Source organism: Capsicum annuum, chromosome 4 (genome assembly GCF_002878395.1).
Source record: "Capsicum annuum cultivar UCD-10X-F1 chromosome 4, UCD10Xv1.1, whole genome shotgun sequence".
Taxonomy (NCBI): Eukaryota; Viridiplantae; Streptophyta; class Magnoliopsida; order Solanales; family Solanaceae; genus Capsicum; species Capsicum annuum.
The window spans coordinates 155,624,425-155,647,811 of record NC_061114.1 but is presented as its reverse complement, the minus strand read 5'-3'; the positions used below and the strand labels follow the sequence as shown (position 1 = coordinate 155,647,811).

General features: G+C 38.1%; 1 protein-coding gene across 1 annotated transcript in view; it reads right to left on the bottom strand.

Annotated features, from left to right (window-relative positions):
* LOC107867907 (probable inactive ATP-dependent zinc metalloprotease FTSHI 3, chloroplastic) overlaps nucleotides 1-19,699 on the bottom strand; it is a 32,962-nt gene extending 13,263 nt beyond the window's left edge. Inside the window, exons 1-2 of the mRNA XM_016714390.2 lie at nucleotides 18,355-19,699; nucleotides 13,434-13,757 (exon numbers count right to left, since the gene is read on the bottom strand). Coding sequence (XP_016569876.2) covers nucleotides 13,434-13,757; nucleotides 18,355-19,455 — 1,425 coding nt within the window. The 5' untranslated portion in view covers nucleotides 19,456-19,699. The remainder of the gene's footprint in view (nucleotides 1-13,433; nucleotides 13,758-18,354) is intronic.
* Nucleotides 19,700-23,387: the final 3,688 nt, after the last annotated feature.

Genomic DNA, 23,387 nt, shown 5'->3' with positions numbered 1-23,387 from the left:
GTTGCTCTTGCCTTCAAAACACCTAACATTACTTTCCTTCCATAGTGTCCACCATATGCAGCTGGAATAGTCAACCACCAAACTTCTTTTGACCCTCTTCTACCAATCCCTTTCTAACTGCTGATTAACTCCATAGAAGTCCTGGGCATGACCCAACTGGCCCTTACGATACACAAGAAGAGCCTCCACAGCTCAGTAGCTATTTTACAGTGTAAGAATAAGTGCGAATTAGTTTCTGCATTTTAATCACACATGAAGCATCTTGAGCAAATCTATATTCCTTTTCCCTGCAACACTTCATGAGTTGAGCATGATTTCCTGATTGTCAACCATACAAAACAGGATACCTTTAGAGAACTTTTAACTTTACAGATTAGCTCCCAAGGCCAAAGGCCTGAATTAGGAAGGCTATTGTTACTCCTCCAATAACAAGATTTAACGACCTTTTTTGTGAAGCAACCAAATAGGTTTATCAACGCCATTAGAGATCCTAGAGAACAAATTCAGAATTTGGAGAAGTCGTGCAATTTCTGATACCTCCATGATTCATCTATTCTAAAAATCAAGTTCCATCCTTGTTGACTTCATACTTGAGACACAAATGCATTTCTTAGTGAACTTAGGATATAAAGATTGGGGAACATAGTTCTCAGGCTGTTTTCCCTGATCCAAAGTTCATTCCAGAAATCAACAATTACACCATCTCCTACTTTAAAGGAAAGTTAGAGTAGAATTGTGGCCATAACCTTCTTATAGCTTTCCAAACACAGCAACCAAATGTACCCATAGCCTCCTCAGTTGACCATTGGTTGATCAAACCATATTTCTCAACAATAAATCTTCTCCATAGAACCATGTCTTCTGTGCAGAACCTCCATAGCCACTTCTGCAGAAGGCAATCATTTTGTATGCTAAGATTTTTTATCCCTAAACCCCCTTGATTTCTGTGAGGGTAAGGATGACCATTTGACCAAGCTGTAGCCTCTTTTCTCCTTACTTCCATGCCACGGGAAGGATCTTCATAACCTGTTGATTTTTTTTTATCAATGCTCTTGGGTATTGGGAATAAAATTATCATATAAGGTGGGGGTAGGGGGGTAGGAGGTGGGGGGCGTCCATCACAGATTTGATAAGGTGGTACTGACTCTTCCATCTAGCTAGGTTTTTGCCACACTTCTCCAACACTTCACTCCACACCTCAGTTTCTTTGTTCTTTGCTCCCAAAGGTAAACCCTGATACTTTGTAGGCAATGAAGGTACCAGGCAAGGTTGTCTGCAAATAAAAGCAAGTTATCCACCTGGTTGACTGGGTAAATAAAACTCTAATGCCAATTACATGAAACCAGAGATGCCTTCAAAAATGGTGTGTATGGCTCTTAGGTGCCTGATCTGAGCCAAACCTGCATCACAAAATACTAGTGAATCATCTACATATAACAAATGTCATCGTGCTGGCCCTAGTAGGGTGAGCACTAAAGCCTCTGATCCACCCATTCCTCTTGGCCACTCTCATCATATGATTAAGTCCGTCCATAGCTGGAAAAAGAGGAAAGGGGACATGGGATCACCCTGCCTCAAACCCCTTTGGGACGAAAAAAAACCTTCAGTATTGTTGTTTATTATGAGGGAAAATTTACCAGTACAAATGCAGAAACTTATCCAGTACAAATGCAGAAACTTATCCAGTTGATCCATTTGTCACCGAAGCCCATATCTTTCAAGACTTTGAGAAGGAAAGACCAGTTAGAAGTCTATTGTTATTGCCAAGCTAATATTGCTTTGGGTGTCTTGTCGTGCCCCGCTCGTACCCAAGTGGATATCGATGACATCTTTGTCGAATGATAGGCAATACATCTCAAAGTGTTGCCTATGCAACTTCTCCTGTCTTTGGCATGTACCTCCGCAGAAGACCTCCTGTAGGACTCTGATATTGAAAGCAAAGTCTTGGAAGGTTCTTATTGACAATCCTAAGTGCGTTCCACCAATCTCCGAGAATTTCGGAGAATCTTGAGGTGAACTTAGAAAGTATCATGTATTTTTCTTTCTTCGTCGCCATCCAAGTGTAGAAATCTTGGATCCTTTGGGGCCAGAAACTTTGATATAGTCGAGAGTGAAGGTATGGAATCCAATTCCAATGGTTTTCTTCGCAGTTGTCATTGGTTCTGGTCTCCTTTTTGGGGTTGGATCATCTATCATTCCATCTTGATCGTGACTACTTCAGAGACTTCTGGCTCTTTCGATCGATTCATGAACATGGGTGGATATTCTTCTTCTGGAGATTCAATTGAGGATTCAAGAGTTTCCTCAACATATTCTTGAGAATTGCTTAAGGAGCCTTTGATACATCCATCAGTCAGGAAGTTATCACTAGTTTCAGAATATTCATCCGCAGGGTTATATTTGGATGAGTATTCTTGCTCCTCAATTGGATGAAAGCCGTAGAAGTCATCAATGGCTTTCAAATATTTCTCCGTAGGATCACCATTATTAGGTTGTTGAGGAATGGAGTATAGGATATTGCCAGCTTGTGCAGCATAAAGGTCTAGGACAACTTGTGATCTGAGATGATTTGAGTCGTCATCTGAGAAGCCATCCGAGAATAGTCATTTCTCATCGGAAGACCTTGTTTGATAGACTCCTCCCAGTCTTCGACTGGTGGTTCAATCATGTTCACTCATGATTGAATTGTTTTATCCAATCATGTTCAGTTAAGAAGCTCGAAAGAAACCATTTTATAGTTTCTAGGTTCGTCTCATCCGGAAGGTCGTCGGAACGTTGGTACATATGGATAGAGAAGGTCTTCTTATGGGGCTTCTTGAGATGAGAAAGGTCAAAACATATACAGACTGTGTTGTCGCTCTTTTTGGTAAAAGTGAGTTCAGTGGATGGAGAGGTTGAGGATGGTCTCTCAACTTCTCGTAATTTGTGATCCATGAGTCTGGAAGCACTTTGACAAGTTCGTCCCTGGATATTTGTCTCGAGATCTAGGTGCACTGGGTGGTTCCATTGGTGGCATCTATGTTTAGGAACAAAGCATTTTTGCCACCTGAAAGAGAAAGGTCCATAGCATGGTTCTGGACTCGCCAAGCTATCTGGTAGTGGAGGCATCTCTAGCTTGCAGAGCTCCAAGAATTTGGACCTGGTTCTTCAACGCCTCTGTTAGATACAGATCAGAGAGGGACATATTGAAGTTTAGAAATATATTGACAAAAACCGCCTAGGCATTCAGTGTAATTTTCGACGTTCCCAAGTTCATATGTAGGTACTCGTTGTATCTAGTATCAAAAAGGGAAAGACGCGCCACTACCGGATAGCCTTTTCTTCTGTGGTACGTCAACGCTACTCTAACAGCAACAAAATGGATATAGGTAAAGCCTTGGCTTTTCAACTATTGCAGAAAATCCATCGGCATCTGCTGACTAATGAACTGTTCCTCCTGAGTTGCAAGAATAAGGGGCTGATCAAGTTTTGACGCAGAAATGCATTTTTCAACTCCCTTTGGTTTTTGCTACACCAAAGAGTGGATTTGCAGCCACAGATTGCACGCTTTCCCTAAAAAGGTAGAGTATGGGTTCAGTAGAGGTAGATATGTGGAAGATATTTTATTTTCGGGGGGTAACACGTTGTTATGAATAGAGGTTAAAGAGGAAATAAATAAAGAAGAGGGAGTGGACAGTACTAACTGCAACATAAATAAAGGGTCAGGATTTATTTTCGATTAATGAGAAGCAATAGCTGAGATCAATTTGGAGGTTGTTATCAACAGACTGTCAGAGGAGAGGGGTATTCACAAATTCTGGAATTGTCATACTTCTCCCATTCTTTTCTCTCTCTTCCTCTTCTTCTTCTTCTCCAAGTTTTCCTTCTAAATCTTTCCTTCCACTCTTCTTTCCGCAGATTCAAGCAAGCAATGGAGATCCATTTTCCCATTTATGTCTATTTTAGCTCTAATTACCTGTAATTGTAATTTCCTTTTGATAAATCAGAAAGCCGTTCCAAAAAAACTTTGTCGTCTTATTTCAATTTAGCCCTTAATTTGAGATTGAAGTTGTTAGTTCATAGCAAATTGGCATCAGAGCCACAGTTTTGCAACCTTGTTAAGTGTTAACTATGGCCGAAGGAACAAGGATGAAAACCACGGATGAAAATCTGCAGCAACATGATCAGTTGCTGGATGAAATAGTGGAACAACGAGGTATGCTCAATACTCAAACTGGGATTCAAGGTACCCTTGAGTTGATTTTGGATCGTTTGACTCGGTTGGAGAGAAGACCACCTAGAGGGCATGAAGGTGCTCTTCCGGGGGGTGATGGGTTGCTACCAGTACTTGGGCTTGATGGCCGATCTGCGAGACCTCAGGTGGTTGTTCCTCCTCCTAAGTGGGAATTGCCAACATTTGAAGGTCAGGACCCTAAGGTGTGGATTCGTAAGTGCAAAAGGTATTTTCAACTTTATAAAGTGTCTGATAACATGAAGGTGGATGGGGCTACCTTGTATTTGAGTGGTGTAGCTGAAACATGGTATAACTCACTGGTAGTGAGTAGGGGTGCAGTCAATTGGGCTGAGTTTAAAGAAGAATTGTGTGTGAGGTTTGGGGATGTTGGGTTAGATGATATAGTAGAAGAATTCAATAAACTGGAACAGACGGGAAGCGTAGATGAATTTCTGGAGAAGTTTGAGGACTTAAAGGCTCAAATGATAATAAGGAACCCTACTCTTAATAAGGCTCATCTTTTGTCTAGTTTCATGGGTGCCCTTAAGGAGGAGATAAGGTATGTTGTTAAAATGTTTAAACCTAGTACACTAGGCTATGCTATCCAACAAGCTAGAATGCAAGAGAAGGCTATTGAAGTTGCACAGAAGAAGGCTAAGACTGCGGTGAGGCATGTAGTGAACTCTAGCCCATCGGTTAATCCTGCGGTACCAAGGGTTACAGGGGTGGCATCCCAAGCCTAGTCCACTCAGGCTAAGTCCTGAGGTTTATGAGTATAGGAAAGCCAATCGCCTTTGTTTCAGATGTGGTGAGAAATACCTGCCAGGTCATAAATGCAAAATGAAGCAACTGCAATGTATTGCTGGGCACCAGTGAAGTGTTGCCTTAAGATCAACAGAAGCTGAACTCTAAGGATGAGGGAGGCTCTAATGGCGCAGATGACTTGACAGAACCAGTTGAGATAGAGATTTGGATGAAGTGGAGATCCAAGATGCTGTCTGTTTGAATGCACTATCAGGCAGTAGTAATGGAGTTAATAAAATCTTGGACAGTGGGGTTATTAAGAATAGATCATTAACGGTGCTAATTGATTCTGGAAGCACTCATAGTTTTGTTAATGAAGTAACTGTAATGGAGACTGGCTATCAGGCTATTCACTCTAATCCTATCAGAGTTACTGTAGCTGATGGAAATTACATGTACTGCAGCTCAACTTACCCCAAGTTCACTTGGAAAATGGGAGGTAAAACCTTCAAGGAAGACTTGAAGATTCTTAAGCTTGGAGGTTGTGACATTGTATTAGGAAATGACTGGATGAAGAAGTTCAATCCCACTAAATTTGATCATGAAAAAAGGTGTATTACAGTAGGCAAAAAGGGCAACACAACAGTGCTACATGCTATCCCTGAGAATAGTCAACTCAGCATCATCAGTGGGAGCACACTAGGCAAATTGATGAGGAAGGGCCAAGCTGTGTTGGCTCACCTCTTCCTCATGGAGTCAAGTGGTGAGTGTGAGCAAGAACAGGTAGATAACACCATACTTGAGTTATTGGCTGGATACGAGGATGTGTTTAGTGAACCTAAATCCCTACCCCCACCAAGAGAATTTGATCACAAAATTCCCCTCAAACCTGGAACTTCACCTGTGAGTCTGAGACCTTACAAATACAATTATTACCAAAAAGAAGAGCTAGAGAAACAACTCACTGAAATGTTGAGCAATGGGATTATCCAGCATAGTCAGTCACCCTTCTCATCCCCTGCTTTGCTAGTCAAGAAAAAAGATGGGACATGGAGATTCTGTGTTGATTACAGGGGTCTTAATGAAGTCACAGTTAAAGACAAATATCCCATTCCGATCATTGATGACTTGCTGGATGAGCTTCAAGGTTCAGTAATTTTCTCTAAGGTGGACTTGAGAGATGGTTACCATCAAATTAGGATGAAGGTGGAAGATGTTCATAAGACTGCATTTAGGACTCATATGTGTCATTATGAGTTCAAGGTCATGCCCTTTGGGCTGACCAATGCACCAGCGACCTTTCAAGCTTTGATGAATCATGTATTTCAAAACCTACTCAGAAAGTTTGTTTTGGTCTTCTTTGATGACATATTAATTTATAGCAAGTCTTTAGAGGAACATTTGTTGCATTTAGGAGAGGTGTTCAGAATTTTGAGACAACATTCTTTGTTTGCCAAAAGGTCAAAATGTTCCTTTGGGCAACCAAGAATAGAATATCTTGGTCACATTATATCTGCCGGTGGAGTAGCAACTGATCCCAGCAAAATTCAAGCCATGTTGAATTGGCCAAGACCGACCACCATCAGAGCATTGAGGGGCTTTCTTGGCCTGACGGGTTCCTATAGAAAATATGTAAAGAATTATGGAAGTATCTGCAGGTTCTTACTGAGTTACTAAGGAAGGATTCCTTCCATTGGAATGAAGATGCTACCTTAGCTTTTGAGACACTGAAGAAGGCTATGTCCATGTAATACCCCGCAAAGTCCTCTTTCAATCTGAGCCTTAGAGCGTATTCAGTAAAGCGGAATCCGAGTCTAAAAGTTTCAGAAATATCTTCCTAAGTATGAAATACTTTGGATCGTGTGGAATTTCCCTAATTTCAACTCTTTGTCATGTAGAGCATTGAATAAGCTTTCCATCGATACCAAATTCGCCCAAATCCGACACTCGGGTGAAGAGTTAGAGCCATTTTAGTGTGACAGTGTGCCACCTGGCACTTTAGCGCGTCGCGGAGCCAACCAAAATGGCAATCGTCAAAATCCAATGAGCCTCCGCAATTATGGCGTGTCGCGCCAAGGCTTAATTTCAGAATTTGTCAATTTTCACGGAGCCTCTACGATTCCACCACGTCGCGGTATAGTTCCAGTTCGCAATCAAGATGGCAACGTGATTTCCACCACGTCGCGTCGTCATGCAGTTTCCCAATTGTCCAATTTCCAGTGAACTAGCGCGATTATGGCGCATCGCGCCAGCATGTAAAATCGGAGATTTTTCAATTTAATTCCAAGGGCTTTTTGGTCTTTTCCCCAGCCTCTATAAATACCCGGTTGAGGGCCTTCAGCCTCATTTTCTCTTCTTCCACCCAAAAACTAAGGTTTCCAAAATCAAATCCTCTCTTCTCCTTCAATCAAAAATCAAGAAAGATCTAGAGAAATCAAGAAACCTCTCCAAGGCTTTCAAGAAAAGAGTTTCCTCAGGTATGTAGATGTTGATTCTTGGGTCCCTTTCATCCAAGAAGCTCAAGCACCCTTTTCTAAAACTCAAAGATTTTATGTTTATGAGTTGTTAATAATTCATGTGAGTTGAAATTGATGTTCCAGCTGTTGTTGAGTTTTGATTCATGTTTGTTTACAAGATTCATGAGCTTTGGCCTTAGTATGTGGAATCCATGTGATATTTGTGATGAATCTTCCTTATGTTGCTTTCTATGTGATGTGTTCATGTCAAATGAGGGTAGAAATGGTTGAATAAGCAAAGCATGCTCCCCATAAGTTTGATAAAAAGCTTAGGCGAAGAACAAGGGTCACTATAGTATGTTGATTAGGAAACCCCAAAGTATGAGCAAGTCTATGCATGCCTAGTGTTTGATAAAATGCCCAAGTGAATGAATTATTCCATGATAGTAGGAAATCCCCAAATAAGTGTGAACCCGTGTATGTCTAGTGTTTGTTGAAGGACCTTAGTGAAAAAGTGGAGATGTGATAGTAGTAAATTCCCCAATTTCGTGTTCTTTGATACATGTTAAGCCTTTAGTACATGCCAAGTGTTAGACGAGTAAATAGTGACATGTCAGTATGAAGTTTCCCCCAAATCATGTGATATCCAAATTCATGGCAAGACCTTCTTGAAGGGAGTAGGATCTAGTGGCATGTTTTCCCTACGCTAGTATATGTTGATGATTCCTAAATGCTTGAAGTGACTCTGTAGTAATTGTGATGATGAATAGATGTCTATGTTTCGTGAATGCTTGACGTGATGCTTTAATGATAGTGATAATGAATGAATGATTGTGATGAAGAATGAAAGATTGTGGTGATGGTTAGTTAAGAATGATTATGCTTTATTTTATGTTATCGAGTCCTGGGGGTATTTATACCCGACAATTTAGCTGTTGTCTAAAGCCCGTGTCAGTTTCACGATAATTCCAGTCAAGCCATGACTCTCAGAACTCAGTGAATTATAGAACGTTGTATCCTCAGACAGTTACAGAACTTAAGAAATCTCAGTAATCTCAGTAATCTCTGTAATCTTCGTATCCCTAGTAATCTAGCCTCAGCTCTATACTCAGCTCAGATCTAACAGTATGCAAGTGTTCAATTCTAATCTCGGTAGTGACCGAATAATCTATTCAAGCTCTGTATCATCAGTCAGATACCGTGATTCAATACCATTTCCGTCAGATACGAAACTAAGTGATCTCAGCGTAGCTCAATCAAATCTTCTGATAAACATGATCAGTATCATACTCAGTTCAGTTGTGTTCAGTTAAGAATTCCATCAGTCTCTCAGTTGGGAGTAGAAACTAGCACCGAGCGAGTGAAGGGATGGTGGCTCCTCTCGTCAGCGAGAGAGGTCGGAGTCATTAGTAGCAATCCCTGACCTCCAGAACTGCGTAGCCAGCGCAGGATACAGGAGTCACCGTCAGGAAAAGGTTGTCACCTCCACACAGAGAGTATTTGACTATTATATTGCCTTAGGTCGACTTCCCGGTAAGGGTCATCCGCTAGAGAGGATTGACCAGAGAGAGGTCTTTACCCGTGGCACGGTATTGACACCCTTCCAGCTGGAGTTACAGGTTGGACCCCACCTGTGTCAGTTAAGTAACTACTTCCCACAGTTTCAGTTTCAATTTCAGTTTCAGATTCAGTCTCAGTATCAGTATCAGTATCAATCTTCAGAATTCAGGACTGTCAGATATAGTCATCTATCTCTATGAGGAACTCAAATAGTTCCATTGATTCATGGACCATTCGTCAGATAGGCTTGGTCTCATATACAGTTATTTGATATCATATTCAACGATACGCCGCCAGACAGGCTTGATCACAGTCTTAGATTCTATTAAGTATTCTTGTTGTCAGATTCAAATATGATCATTTCCTTACCATTGATAATAGCTTCCTTAATCATCCGTTAGAGAGGTTGATCTTTAATCTTCTCGGTCGAGAGCAGTAAGCTCAGAATTCAGTCATCGATGTAAGTACATCCAGTTTCTCAGTCATCAATATCAAATGAGTTGTCAATAGTGAGTTCAGTCTATAGTAAGGCAGTATCCGAGTTTCAGTCTCTAGAGTTGTGATGATTGTGACTATGGTCTATGCATTCATGTATGTGTCTGTGTTCTCGTGCGGCATTTTCATGATTATTCAGTTTAAATATTATACATGCATGAACCCTTGCATTTAGCCTTACCCCATCTACATACTCAGTATATCCCTGTACTGACGCATTTGCGCTATGGTGTTTTATTTGGCACCACAGGTTCAGAGGCACGAGACCCAGAGTTTCCTCAACAGTTCAGTCCCAATCAGCAGCACTAATTGTAGCAGTGAGTCCTCTTCTTTCGAGGACGAATCTCACTTTACTATTATTGCATCAGACTTTGTTTATATTTTCAGTAGACGGAGTTAGTTGGGGACCTGTCCCATCAACTCCACAATTCAGACAATTTAGACAATTTAGAGGCTTTTCAGGCGGATGTATTAGTATTCAGTTTTCAGTTTTGAGTATTCATAGATGTGTTAAACCTTATGGCTAGTTTCCGCATTTATTTCAGATATTATACAGTGCACAGGTACAGATATCAGTAATAGGGTTAGCTTGTGGTCCTTCGGATCATAAGCACCATGTGACGTCTCGGGATGGGATCTCGGTTACATTCCAACACCCCTGTACTAACATTACCTGACTACTCAAGAGAATTTATTATAGAAACATATGTCAGCCAAAGGGGGATTGGTGCAGTGTTGATGCAGGGTGATAGACCAATTGCCTATTTCAATAAAGTGCTAGCTCTAAAACACAGGGGTAGATCCATTTATGAGAAAGAGTATATGGCTCTTCTAAGTGTTGTGGATAAATGGAGGCACTACCTCCAGTACAAGCATTTCACTGTCAGGACAGACCATCATAGCTTGAAGTTTCTATTGGAGCAGAAGATCACCATAGCCATACAACAAAAAGGTCTCACAAAGATGTTGGGCCTAGACTATTCAGTGCAGTACAAAAAGGGAGCTGAGAACAGAGTAGATGATGCCTTATCTAGGCAATTTGAAGTGGATGAAGGGCAAGAACTTAGCCTTATAGAGGAAAGACAGTTTAAAGCTATCAGTATAATAGAGCCAAAGTGGATGATTAAAATAAGTAGCAGCTATGAAGGAGATGTACTAGCCGAGGAAATGATTGTTGAAGCTACAACAGACCAACTAAGACCTCATCTCTATCATTATTCTTCTGGAGTTTTAAGAAAAAAGGGGAAGCTTTATAATGGTACGACTGGTGAACTGAGGCAACAATTGATTTCTACTTTCCATGACTCACCAATAGGTGGTCATTCAGGGCAAGCAGGCACTTTCAGGAGACTATCTCGTCTTTTGTTGGCCAGGAATGAGTCAAATGGTAAATGACCATGTAGCTGCTTGTGAAGTCTGCCAGAGGAACAAAGGTGAGCATGTGCACTACCCTTGGCTCTTACAACCCTTACCCATCCCTGATCAAGCATGGAGGCATATTACAATGGACTTTATTGATGGTTTGTCTAAGTCTCAAGGCAAGGACACTATTCTGGTTATTGTGGACAGAAGAACTAAATTTTCTCACTTCATGACTCTGTCTCATCCTTATACAGCGGTGACTGTGGCGCATAAGTTCTTCACATGTTCATAGCTTACATGGTTTACCTTAGTCTATTAGTCTATTATCACTAACAGAGATAGGATGTTTCATAGTAATTTCTGGCAAGCTCTATTTAGAGTACTGGGTACTCAATTACATTACAGTACTGTATACCATCCTCAAAGTGACGGACAAACAGAAAGAGTTAATCAATGTATTGAGAACTATATCCGATGCATGACATCTCACAGAACCCTACAATGGAAGCAATGGCTACCTCTAGCAGAATGGTAGTACAACACAAATTTTCACACAAGTCTTCAATGCACTCCCTTTGAGTTTCTTTATGGATATAGTCCTCCCCACTTATCCATTAGGCCCCACCATTAAGACAACAGTCCCTGCTGCTGAAGATGTTCTTATGAAAAGACAACAGATGCAACAATTGCTCCAAGACCATCTTATCAAGGCTCAAGAGAGAATGGAGTTATATGTTGATCAACATAGGTCTGAAAGAGAGTTCCAAGTAGGAGATTTAGTGTTCCTCAAGCTGCAGCCTTACAGGCAATCTTCCTTGGCATTGAGAAAGAGCTTGAAGTTGAGCTCCAAGTACTATGGTCCTTTTAAAGTCTTGGAGAGCATTGACACAGTTGCATACAAGCTCGAGCTTCCCCCTACGTCTCTGGTACACCCTGTATTCCATGTATCCTTACTTAAGAAGAAGGTGGGCTCTAAGGTTCTGGTTCAGACTTGTTTACCAGCTACTGGAAATGATGGACAATTTTTTGTCACTCCCGTAGCAGTTTTACAAAGGCAAATGGTGCGTAAGGGTAATGTTGCAGCTGTCAAGATCCTCGTCCAGTGGTCTAATCTCCCCCCTGAGGATGCTAAATGGGAAGATTATGACTATATCAAGGCCAAGTTTCCTCATTTTAATCCTTGAGGACAAGGATGTTTTCAAGGCCCGGGAAATGTTATGAATAGAGGTTAAAGAGGAAATAAACAAAGAAGAGGGAGTGAACAGTACTAACTGCAACTTAAAATAAAGGGCCAGGATTTATTTTTTATTAATGATAAGCAATGGCTGAGATCAATTTGGAGGTTGTTATCAACAGACTGTCAGAGGAGAGAGGGGCATTCACAAATTCTGGTAATTAGCATACTTCTCACATTCTTTTCTCTCTCTTCCTCTTCTTCTCTTCTTCTTCTTCTCCAAGTTTTCCTTCAAACTCTTTCCTTCCACTCTTCTTTCTGCAGATTCAAGCTAGCAATGGAGATCCATTTTCCCATTTATGTCTATTTTAGCTCTAATTAGCTGTAATTGTAATTTCCTTTTGATAAATCAGAAAATCGTTCCAAAAAAACTTTGTCGTCTTATTTCAATTTAGCCCTTAATTTGCGATTGAAGCTGTTAGTTCATAACACACATCTACTTCATAGAGGTAGTCATATTTACAAGACAGGGTTTTACTGAGACTAGGAGACATTTAATTTTGCTAAGGATTTACATAGACTAGACACAGCCGAAGAAGATGGTAAAGACTCTGAGATCGACATATTTTTTGTTGTTTTTTGTACAATAAGGACTCGATATATTTGAGCTTAAAATCTAAGGGAAAGACTTGACACACTATTTGTTCCAAAAATCTAAGGAAAGTAAGCAAATACACAAATATGTACAAGACACTGAAATTGAGAATTAAAAACTATGAACTATGGACTGCTTGGAAACTAGACGATCAAACAAATTAAAGTAAAGGCTGGAAAATGTTAAGTCGGCTTCAACTCCGACCTAGAGGATCGAAGTAAGGTGAAATGGAAGTGTCCTTAGAATAGAAGACCATTCGTTTGCCAATTTAGGAATAACAAGAGTTGCAACATTTATTAAATCCAGAATTAGGAATTGCAGTGTAACTCTACAAAAATTTCCAGTTTTAAGAATTTTATGTATGAACCTACATAACCTATTTTCATAAAGCAGCACATATTCATCTGATAACTGGAAAGACCTAATATGAACATTAGTAGAAAAAATCTGGCAGCTTTCAAAATGAGCATTTTTCACAAGAGTATATGCATAATAAGCTGAGGTTAAAGGATCAATTTTGTCAAAATAATTCATGTAGTAGAGGTTCAAAGGTAACAATAGCATCCTCAAACCACAGAATGCAGAAGCAGAAAGGATCAATTGTTGATGTGTTGTACTGCTTTCTTATGTTAACACTTGATACTAATCATCCACAAATTAACCATACACAAATGGAAGAAGGATATCAGCAAACTTATGACTCAATCAAGATGCCATCAGATAAAACAAGGTGACTCCGTCAAAAAGGTGACAAAGGTTCCAGTCTCTGTTTACCTGATTCAAAGTTTGGTCTCTTTCATCATTGAAACTCCTTCCACGCTTTCCTCCGACAGCATCAAGTTCATCAATGAAAATGATTGAAGGAGCATTCCTTCTTGCTACGCTGAAAAGGTCTCTAACGCGAGCTGCACCTCTTCCAACAAACATTTCAACAAATTCACTAGCTGAAACAGAAAAAAAGGGTACTCCTGCTTCTCCTGCCACAGCACGAGCTAACAGTGTCTTTCCAGTCCCTGGTGGACCTACAAGCAGTACACCTCTTGGTAACTTTGCCCCTAGTTTACTGAAGTTTATAGCTCCTTGCAGGCACAACACTATCTAGAAACAAGAAAATGAAATGTCAGTCCAATAAGGAATAAAAATGGCACTAGGTGACATAAGACAGATCCTTTCCTAGCTTGTACTTATGAACTACTACACAAAACCCTCCTTACCCCTCCTTACCTTCCATCTAAGGAGGAAAAGGTGGACATCTTATCTTAGGAAATAAATTCAACAATCTTAAAACTAATAGGCTAGCTTTCTTTCTTTTCTTTTTTTTGATAAGGAAACCTAAAAGGTTGTTGTATCAAGATCATCTTAAAAAAACACTCATTTAATCACTAGCAAAGCACAAATCAAAATCAAAGAAAAAGTTGGAAAAGAGAGAGAGGAGAGAGATGGTCTGCCTCGGTGGTACAATTAGTATTTTGTAGAAAATTTAGGTGATATAGTATGGCTGATTTTGAACGAATATTATATGGAGGTATGCTCTTCTCTTCATATATAGCAGCAGAAATGTGAAAACTATTCAAGTTTAATGTTATTTCCTAATCGGGGATCTTCAATTTCTAGCTGTTGTTTTAAAATCCATGGTGCTTACAGTTTTCTCCTTGACTGTTACGAGTTCTTGTCCAAAATGGGTTTAAGCTTCGCTAAAGTTTAAGTCTAAGAGGGAGAAGCGGGAGAAAGTTTGAAGCAAACACTCAAGAAAGCAACACTTAAGGAGAGGAGGATTTTCTTGAATTGGTGCTTTGTGCAAGGAGTGTAGAGATAATATATATCACTTCTAGTGCACTGGACCATTGTGTTCTCACCACTTAACATATCACTGGTGTTATCAAGGAAAGTGAAGAAAACAATCATTATTTGGTGATTACAGACAATAAGTGGACAGGAGAACATTGTCGTTGTGTGGTATTTTGGGGGACAATATGGTCTGAAAGAACTAGGATTTTGTTTAAAATATAGGAAACCTTAAAAGTAGATCTTTTTGCTTTCTTCTTCAGTCAGCAAAATGAGCTGACAAAGCCCATTCTCTGAAATGGCTGAAACTGAAACCCCTGTATAACCATGTTAAGATGGACCAACATTTGCATCCAATTCATAGTCAATCAACTCCTCATTAAAGAATGTACTCAATATTTCACACGTGAGTTCAATTTAGACTACTCTAACTGGAAATGGGTCACTTGATCTTAAACAATTAGAGTAGAACAAAGGGGGAAGCAAATTCTTTTTGAGGGAAACCATTTTATCAGAAACTAAATGTTGCAATTCTCAAGGCTAATAGTCACAAACATCTAAGATCCCTTTCTACTCGTCTAAGTTCTCTTTGTGAGTTCAATGCTTGCTGGATAAAATAAAGTACTGTGTTTTTCTCTTCAGAATCAAAGATCATGGCGGTCGAGGATTAGTGTAGAAGGTTAGTAGGTAGCCAAGCCAGTATCGCTTTTCTATAGGCGAGCATGGTTCTAGTTCAGAGTACCATATTTGCTCCCTCTTTTCCTAACCAGTTTTTTCTTTTTTTTTTTTTCTTTTCTTTTTTTTTTTATTATTATTATTATTATTTCTCAAGAATTTTATGAGATGTGTGCATTGCATAGTCAAATTGTGTGCTTTGTGCCGTGGTTCATAAGCACATATTTGCCATTATATGTTAAGGTGTTGGAAAGATCTTATCAAGATGCGAGTGGTAATATCCTTCAAACTATTTACCCTCCCCAATCACCTTTTGTATTGCCTAATAATACTGGAATTACTTTTTTCTGCATTCCAAAAATTCATTGATAATGAAATTGGTAAAGTAACTGTTGCAGAAATAAATAATCTGATTGCTCAAAACAATTATTTGAGTCTTTATGTGAAAGTTTTGGGAGAACATATTTCTTCTCTTGATAAAAAACCTGATGAATTGATTGAGATGGTGAAAAAGCTTAGTGTTAGTCCAAAGTCATCTGATATTGCTTCCACTTCGGAAAGTAAAAAAAAAGACTTGACAACTAGGCCTTGTATTCAGAGACCTCTAGGTATTGAGGGATTTGAAAAATTGTCTCCCATAGAAGAATTGGAAAAATTACTTGATAAAAAGTTTTCCGATTTAAATATCAAACCAATTGATTTGTCTAATGCCTTTGCTGATAGCGTAGAGTCCACCCCAGATACGGGAAATGAAATCTACTCTGAACTAAATAAGCTCAGAGGTATGATTAGGAAGCAACCGGGGAAAAAATATGCCGATATACCCCGCATGACTTCTAACTACTATCCGCGTCCAACTCCTCAAGATGTTCTGATAGAGGAAAGAGAATGGAATCAGACTAATACGTCGTATAGCGGAGATGCAATTTATGAATGGAACTTGGATGGCTTACCTGAAAGACAATTATCTGTCCTTGTTCATCGAATGCTAATGTATTCTACTATTGCAAAAGCTACTGCATTTGCCGAAAATCGTCAAAGACGTCCAGATGCAACTATTTGTAAAAAGATTGTTGTTGGTTTTACTAGCCAACTTCGTGGCTGGTGGGACAACTTCTTAGATAATGATAAAAGAAATGTTATTTTCGAAGCTAGGAATTCCCTAGAAGGAATTGATACCTGCGGATAGAGAAGATGTTTATACTTTTATGCTTACTATCATTGAACCTTTTGGAGGTAGATTTACCAACCAATATGAAAATACTCGAACACTCTTAAACGGTTTTAGATGTAGGACCTTAAGAGAATTCAGATGGTATAAAGACACCTTTCTAAGCAGGATCATGGACTTACCCGAAAGTAAGTATACACATTGAAAGGCGAAGTTCATAGACGGTCTTCCTCCTCTTTTTTGCTAAAAAGGTTAGAAAAGAGCTTAGGGCCCCAGGTTCCTATGGTGAAATTTCCTATGAGAATTTTACCTATGGTCTGCTGATACAACAACAACAACATACCCAGTATATTCCCACATAGTGGGGTTTGGGGAGGGTAAAATGTACGCAGTCCATACCACTACCCCGACGGGGGTAGAAAGGCTGTTTCCAATAGACCCCCGGCTCAGGACCAAGGACCATCCTTCATACCAAACACGCCCTAAATATAAAACAAATCCAAGCTGAATAGAGAAGTTTCTGATAGAGTCCTTGAATTATTAAAAGAAGTTTCTGATGATAAGCTTCGTGAAAAAATCATTAATACTGCTACTAAAAAATTTGTTGATAGCACCTCTAATACTTCAAAAATTGTTGATAGCACTCATGTTACTCGGAGTACTGATAACGATTATTACATGCCTTATTCTTTAGCTTTAATAGACGACTTGCTTTAAGTCATTTGCCCGGTAAAGATACATCTTCCAACGATTTAAAAATTGAGGTTGATAACCTGAAAAAAGAGATTATATCTCTAAAGCAAAACCAAATGATTTGTGATCACAGGATTACGAAAATTGAGAAAGATATTTCTCACAATAATGTTTCTTCCAGTTCCAAAGGGAAGGAAAAAATGTCAGATATAGAAGAAAAATTTTATTTTCTTTATTTCTCTCTTGGGTAACATAGTTCAAGGTTTGAATAAAAGGGCTGATAGCCGCCGTTGTTTACTATTCCAGCCTTGCATCCGGCCAGTCTTAAGGTATTTACTTCTTTAATATTTAATTTTGACATACTTTAATACTTCCTTCCCCTCTCCGGCCGTGACTATGTCCGGCTAAAATCTTTTCATATCTATGCCAGAGATCTAACTTCTCTTACTTAGTAACTATGAAAGATCCAGACTCTATCAAAATATGAAGGAATTTTTCTATAGTTTCTTGATTTGGTTCCGAAATGGTTGGTAAAGTCGAAATTAGTACTTCTTATGGTGGCTTTGTCTTAGTGACTACGTCTAGCAAGCTGTGACTCTTAAGCCCATGATAATGAAGAAAAGGGCGTCTCTCTTCATGGTTAGAAAGGTTAGACACATGGGCTCATCATAAGTAAGTATTAATTTTCTGACAAGCCCCTTGTTCGGGTAAAAGAATTAATTTCTCCATACAGTCATTAAGCTATTTGAAATTCTCTTATATTTCGGTCGGTTTTCCGACTAGGCTTTCCGATATTCGTTAATAGATCTGGTTGGCATGGCGGATTACCGCCCGCCTATCCATTCCCATTCCCATTCCCATTCCCATTCCCATTCCCATTCCCATTCCCATTACCATTACCATTACCATTACTATTATCAAATTCTTCAATTTTAGTACTGCTATTGTTTCTATTACTTTGGCTATCTTTACTATTTTTGCTGTCAGTATTTCTCTTTTCTTTGATATGTTCACCATAGCTTCTTTAATCTTGTTTTTAAAAAAGAAAATCTTCTAATAAAAAATGTTTTCCTTGAGTTGAGTGTCTATCGTAAACAACCTCTCTACCCCACAAAAGTAGGTGTAAGGTCTTCACACACCCCACCCTCCCCAAACCCCACTAGTGGGATCACACTAGGTATATTGTTGTTCAATCAAGGTACTGATTGAGCATCTGCTATACATGAACACAGTTGAATGCATCCAAAGTCATTGAATGAATCAACAAAGGACTACTACCAGTTGAGAGATGATAAACTCACTATCACCTTAATTTCAAAACTTAAATACCAATAAAAAGTTACTATGCAGCTCATAACATTGGCTGCTTACCTCCATAAGTTCCAATTTTGCAGCATCCACACCCTCCACATCATTAAAGCCAACCACCTGGTTACTTGGCCTTCTTTTTCTAGCAGGGCTATTGGCAGCAGAAAGTTGACGATAGAGAAGCCACATTATCGGAGTCAAAGGAATCCATAAAGATAACATAGTAATTAATAAGCTCCTAAGTGACATAAGTGCTGATTGTGGGGCTGAGCCATATGCTGTTCCTTTTTCCCTCATTAGACTAAGAAGGTATCCTTCATCATGATCAATCTTCCTTGTACTAAACTGCCATAAAGGGGTAGAACCATGGGCTTTTGATATTTTACTGAACACATTCTTGCCACCTTTGTTGCTATCTATATCTTTACTTTCTTCAACGATGCTCGTGCTTTCAGCAGGAACTACAGAACTATCTTCACTTGTCTGAGCATTTTTAAGACTCAACAAGTTTGTATTGTAGTAAATACGCCGTGTGCCTTCCTCAAATTGAACCTTTGTTACAGATCCTCCCTGAAGACTGGTAATCAAGTCTGAATATGGAACAACCTTTGGAGAAGGAGTTGCTGTCAATCTTAGAAACAAACAACACAAGCCCAATACCACTGAAATTGAAGTTGACAGTGTCACTTTTCTAGTATTCTTCCTCAGAAACTTCCCAAAATCATTTAACATTGATTTAACAGACGCCCTTTTTAACCTTCTAGACAATAATCTTAACCTTGATTTCAATCTCAACGAAAACTTCCTATGAATATTATTACTGTCTGTTTTGTTCAAATGAGTTTCTATATCTCCCTTCTCATTTATCATTGACTTAACCCCAGTACTACAAAGCAATACTCTACTTTGAGATTTACAAAAACAAGAATTGAGTAATGAGCATTGATTCTTTAATATCCTTAAAGATTCAAAATTTCCAATATGGGTCTTCCATTTCTTGTATATAAGCTGAGATATACAGAATCTTGAAGTAAAACAAGAATTGGGAAATGAACAAACTTGATTCTTGAAACACCTTAAAGACTGAGAATTAGCAATATGGGGGTTCCATTTCTTGTGACTAACTAATAGTCTGTCATTTGAAACAAGTGGGAAAGATGCCATTTTTTCTACACTATACACATGAGCTGCTCCATGAAACTTGGAAAGAACCTGGACTCAACACTTAGGATTTACTTTTTGATTAATAATATGAAAAAATATACCTGCAGACTTTATAGGCTTTAACAGTGTAAAACAACTTTAAGAGGGAAGATACGAGAAGATTTTGGATTTTCAGAAAACTAGTTTTGTACTGCAAAATACTAGAGAGGATGAGAGGGTAAGATGAGTCAAAATCTGGGATTTTTTTGATATTTTCAGAATTTTATGCAAGGAATGATAGCTGGGCTAAATTGTATTTTGGGCTTTGTTTACATCAACCTTATTTTCGGCCCAAGAGCTCATACACCAAATTTATTTATATACCACTTTGGAACCACTTTAGATACACGATTCGGAAATGTTAGTAGCTTCGTTGATTGAATATTGAAATTTTACTTTGTTGGTGAGGTACTATTCCTACCTTGTAATCCTCCCCCAACCCCTCGTCTTTTTTCCCCTTCCCCTACCTCTAATATTCTTAATAAAAAAAGATTAAAAAAAAAAAGTTCTAAATGGGCGATATTAAAATTACCACAATTTGATTTATCTGACATAAATTGTGTAGTATCTAATTATGTCTCTTTAGACATAACTTTATGGCTTTAACTGAACTTATGTTCATATCGAAAAAAGTTTTGTAAGAACCAAGTTATGTGTTATAACTCATGAGTTATGAACTTCTTACGGCATATAACGTTAAACTTATGTAGGTATTAAAGTCCCGTTTGTCCATAAGAATTTTTTTCCGAAGCTTTCTTCACTTTATTTCAAAAGTGATGTTTGGCTACAAGAATTTCAAATACAATTTGGAGTTGTATTTGAAAAAGTGAAAATAAGTAAAATTTATTTTCACTTTTTTAACTCCTCTCACAAAAATTTAAAACATAACTTCAATTTATATTCATGATCAAATACAACTCCAAGTTTAAAAAATTATGATTTTCATGGTCAAATGCCTACCAAGTTATGTAGCTTGTAAGACACAATTTGTGGATTATAAAATGAACTTTTGCCTCTAACGACATAAGTTTTATGGAAATTAAGCGACATAATTTTTTGTGCCTTATAAGACATATAATATGTGTTATATTATTATGTAAAAATATAAACTCTGGCATTATAATTTTTTCTTAATTTTTTTAATGTTAAGGGACATTCAACCACTTTTTTATTACTTAAAGATTGAAGTACAAATATTAAAGATCACCACAAAATAGGGACATTAGTGGGAATAACACAATTTGACATTATGTTTGGTTTGACCTGCCAAGACTGACTTCCGATACATATTAAAATTGACGTCTTAATAAGGCCATAATTTGAACACTTTTTATTCAAGTTATGGTCTTGACATAGCCTATGTCAAACCTTAGAGATATATTGAAATGTCAAGAACAAGCTTTAAACATTATTTGGTATTAAATATTGGTATAGTCTATCACACCTGGTTTAAGATTGTAGGGTTATTTTCCTACTCGCTAGGTAACATGTCCGCGCTTCGCGCGATCTTATAACACATTTAAAATTATTGACCTCTCTTTTAATGAAAATAAAAACACTTATAAACAACATACATTTGAATTCATTTTTTTTCTCCATTTGAATTCATTTAACAATGTGAGTGTTAACAAAGATTTAGAAAGAAAAAAAATAGAGATTTAGAAATAGTATTAAATTAGATAGAACTCAAATTAAATTACATCCAGGGAGGTTACGTTTTACAATTGGTAATATTAATTTTTTGGCAGTACTTTGAACTTGTGATGTCAAGATCATCACCCTCCTCAAAGACTTTTAGATAAATATCTACAATCATATTTATATCGATGATCACAATAACCATTATCACATGTTTAATAAAATGAAGCACCCAAATTCCTTTAATCATATTCCTGAAAGTTCAAACTTTCCTCTAGATGGAAATTTATGCAGTTGATAGTAAAACTCTGACCAATTGTTGGTGTTGGAGTATCATTTTGAAAATAAATCTTCTAATATTATCTCTTAAAGACATTATCTCTTGACCTGGTATAATTACCAATATAAGTATCATCGCATTGTACTATGAAGATTTAACCACACAGAAAATAGAAAGAAAATTTGTGCTACTCTCTAATTTACTTTGGTTTTTAACATCGAAGAGGATGTGTAACTATATAATGTTACTTTGACCAACTCTACCATTTTTCTCATGTTGAAGGAAACAAGGACCTCTCTTCTACCTCTGTCACAACACGTCCATACACATCACCTGCTATCGAACATTTAACAAACTCCATGGAGTTGCATGTTAAGGTGCCTGTTTTATCAGAGAGTATAGTGTCAACCTGTCCAAGTTCCTCATTGAGATAAGATGTTCTTGCACGAGCTGGCTTATCAGTTTCCTCGTAGTACATCTCCATATCTTGATTGATGAATATGCTCTATAAAACCTTCACAATTTCAATAGACACATATAACAAAATAGTGTCAAGTACCCATACAACATAAGGTTGTCAGGAAATGGAAAAATGCAGCCAGTGAAACTCGTTTAGGATCATAAAATACACTTGTCTTATCTGGTCGAAGATACCACCTTCTTAGTTTACCACCAGAAATGTCATTCTTAGTCTCAATCCTGAAAAAGATCAATCCAATAAAAGCTATTGTAATCACGGTACCAAAAAGAACATATATTATTCTATCTATCCTTTTCTCAATGCCACTCTTCTTAGAAGGAGGATCTGTAGAATTTTGCATGACTTTTGTTTCATGACCAGTAAAAATAATCACACCATAAACATAATCAGTATTCCGTAGCTTCAAACCTTGCAGAAGTATCTGTTGCACTGAAAGAGGGTTCTGCTGTTTATCATAATACAGAGTTCCAATGAATGTATAAAGATCTTCATTTGGATCTTCACACTTGACAACAGCCTTACAATTTTGAAAAGAACTATCATCGTTCAGGGAGGATATGATATTCAATGCATGCTTCACCTTAAGGTTAGTCACTCCATCAAGATTGGAGGTTTCAACATAACATATCCCATCCTCATAGCTTGATGAAAGTAATAGCAGACCAGCGGGGAAATATTCATCTTTGAACACCTTAATGAGATCACCAACTCGTAAAGTCTCTTGGGAAGTATTATTGTCAGTGTATACGTTTACTTTCCGGTTATTGGCCTCAATATCCTGAAAAAGATTGCATCAAAAGAACTAAAATTTTATAGAAAGTATCACTACACATCTCTTTGTTTCTATTTTTTATGAGTATTATTGCCTAGACACATCATAAATATATGACAAAAATCTACTTAACAAATTCTATCATCCTCATGGTGAAATCAACACTACCTCAAAGTCATTATCCTTAGTTGCAAACTATATTGGCCAAGTTACAACGCCTTCCTAGCTCTGAGGTAAGGTCTGCATACAATCTACCCTCTCCAGACCCCACATTGTGGACTACATTTGTATGTTATTGAATTTTCACCCTAGCTAGAATTTATCGATGATTGGTGAATGGAGAATAACTAAAAAAAGTTGAGATTGTTGTGAAAAATCTGAAGCAGACATTATTAGGGCTCCAAAAAGTACATTATTAATGCATGTAAAGTGATTTCATCTTATTGACTATCTGACTACCTTCATCATCACATACCCACGAAATATGCTATGTGCAAGCACGTAGGTGTGGAGAATCATAGCCATCTAGATGCAATGCTTATAACGGTAAGACATTCTACATACGACAATCTATATAACTACAAGATAGAATCATAGTCATGTCGAGTAAGAAAAAGCAGTTCTTACAAGTTGAATCACGTGCAGTATCGATATAAAGATGCCTCCCTAATATGTTGACTTGAACTCTAATGTATAAGATTAGTATTGTGGTCGCCCAAAGA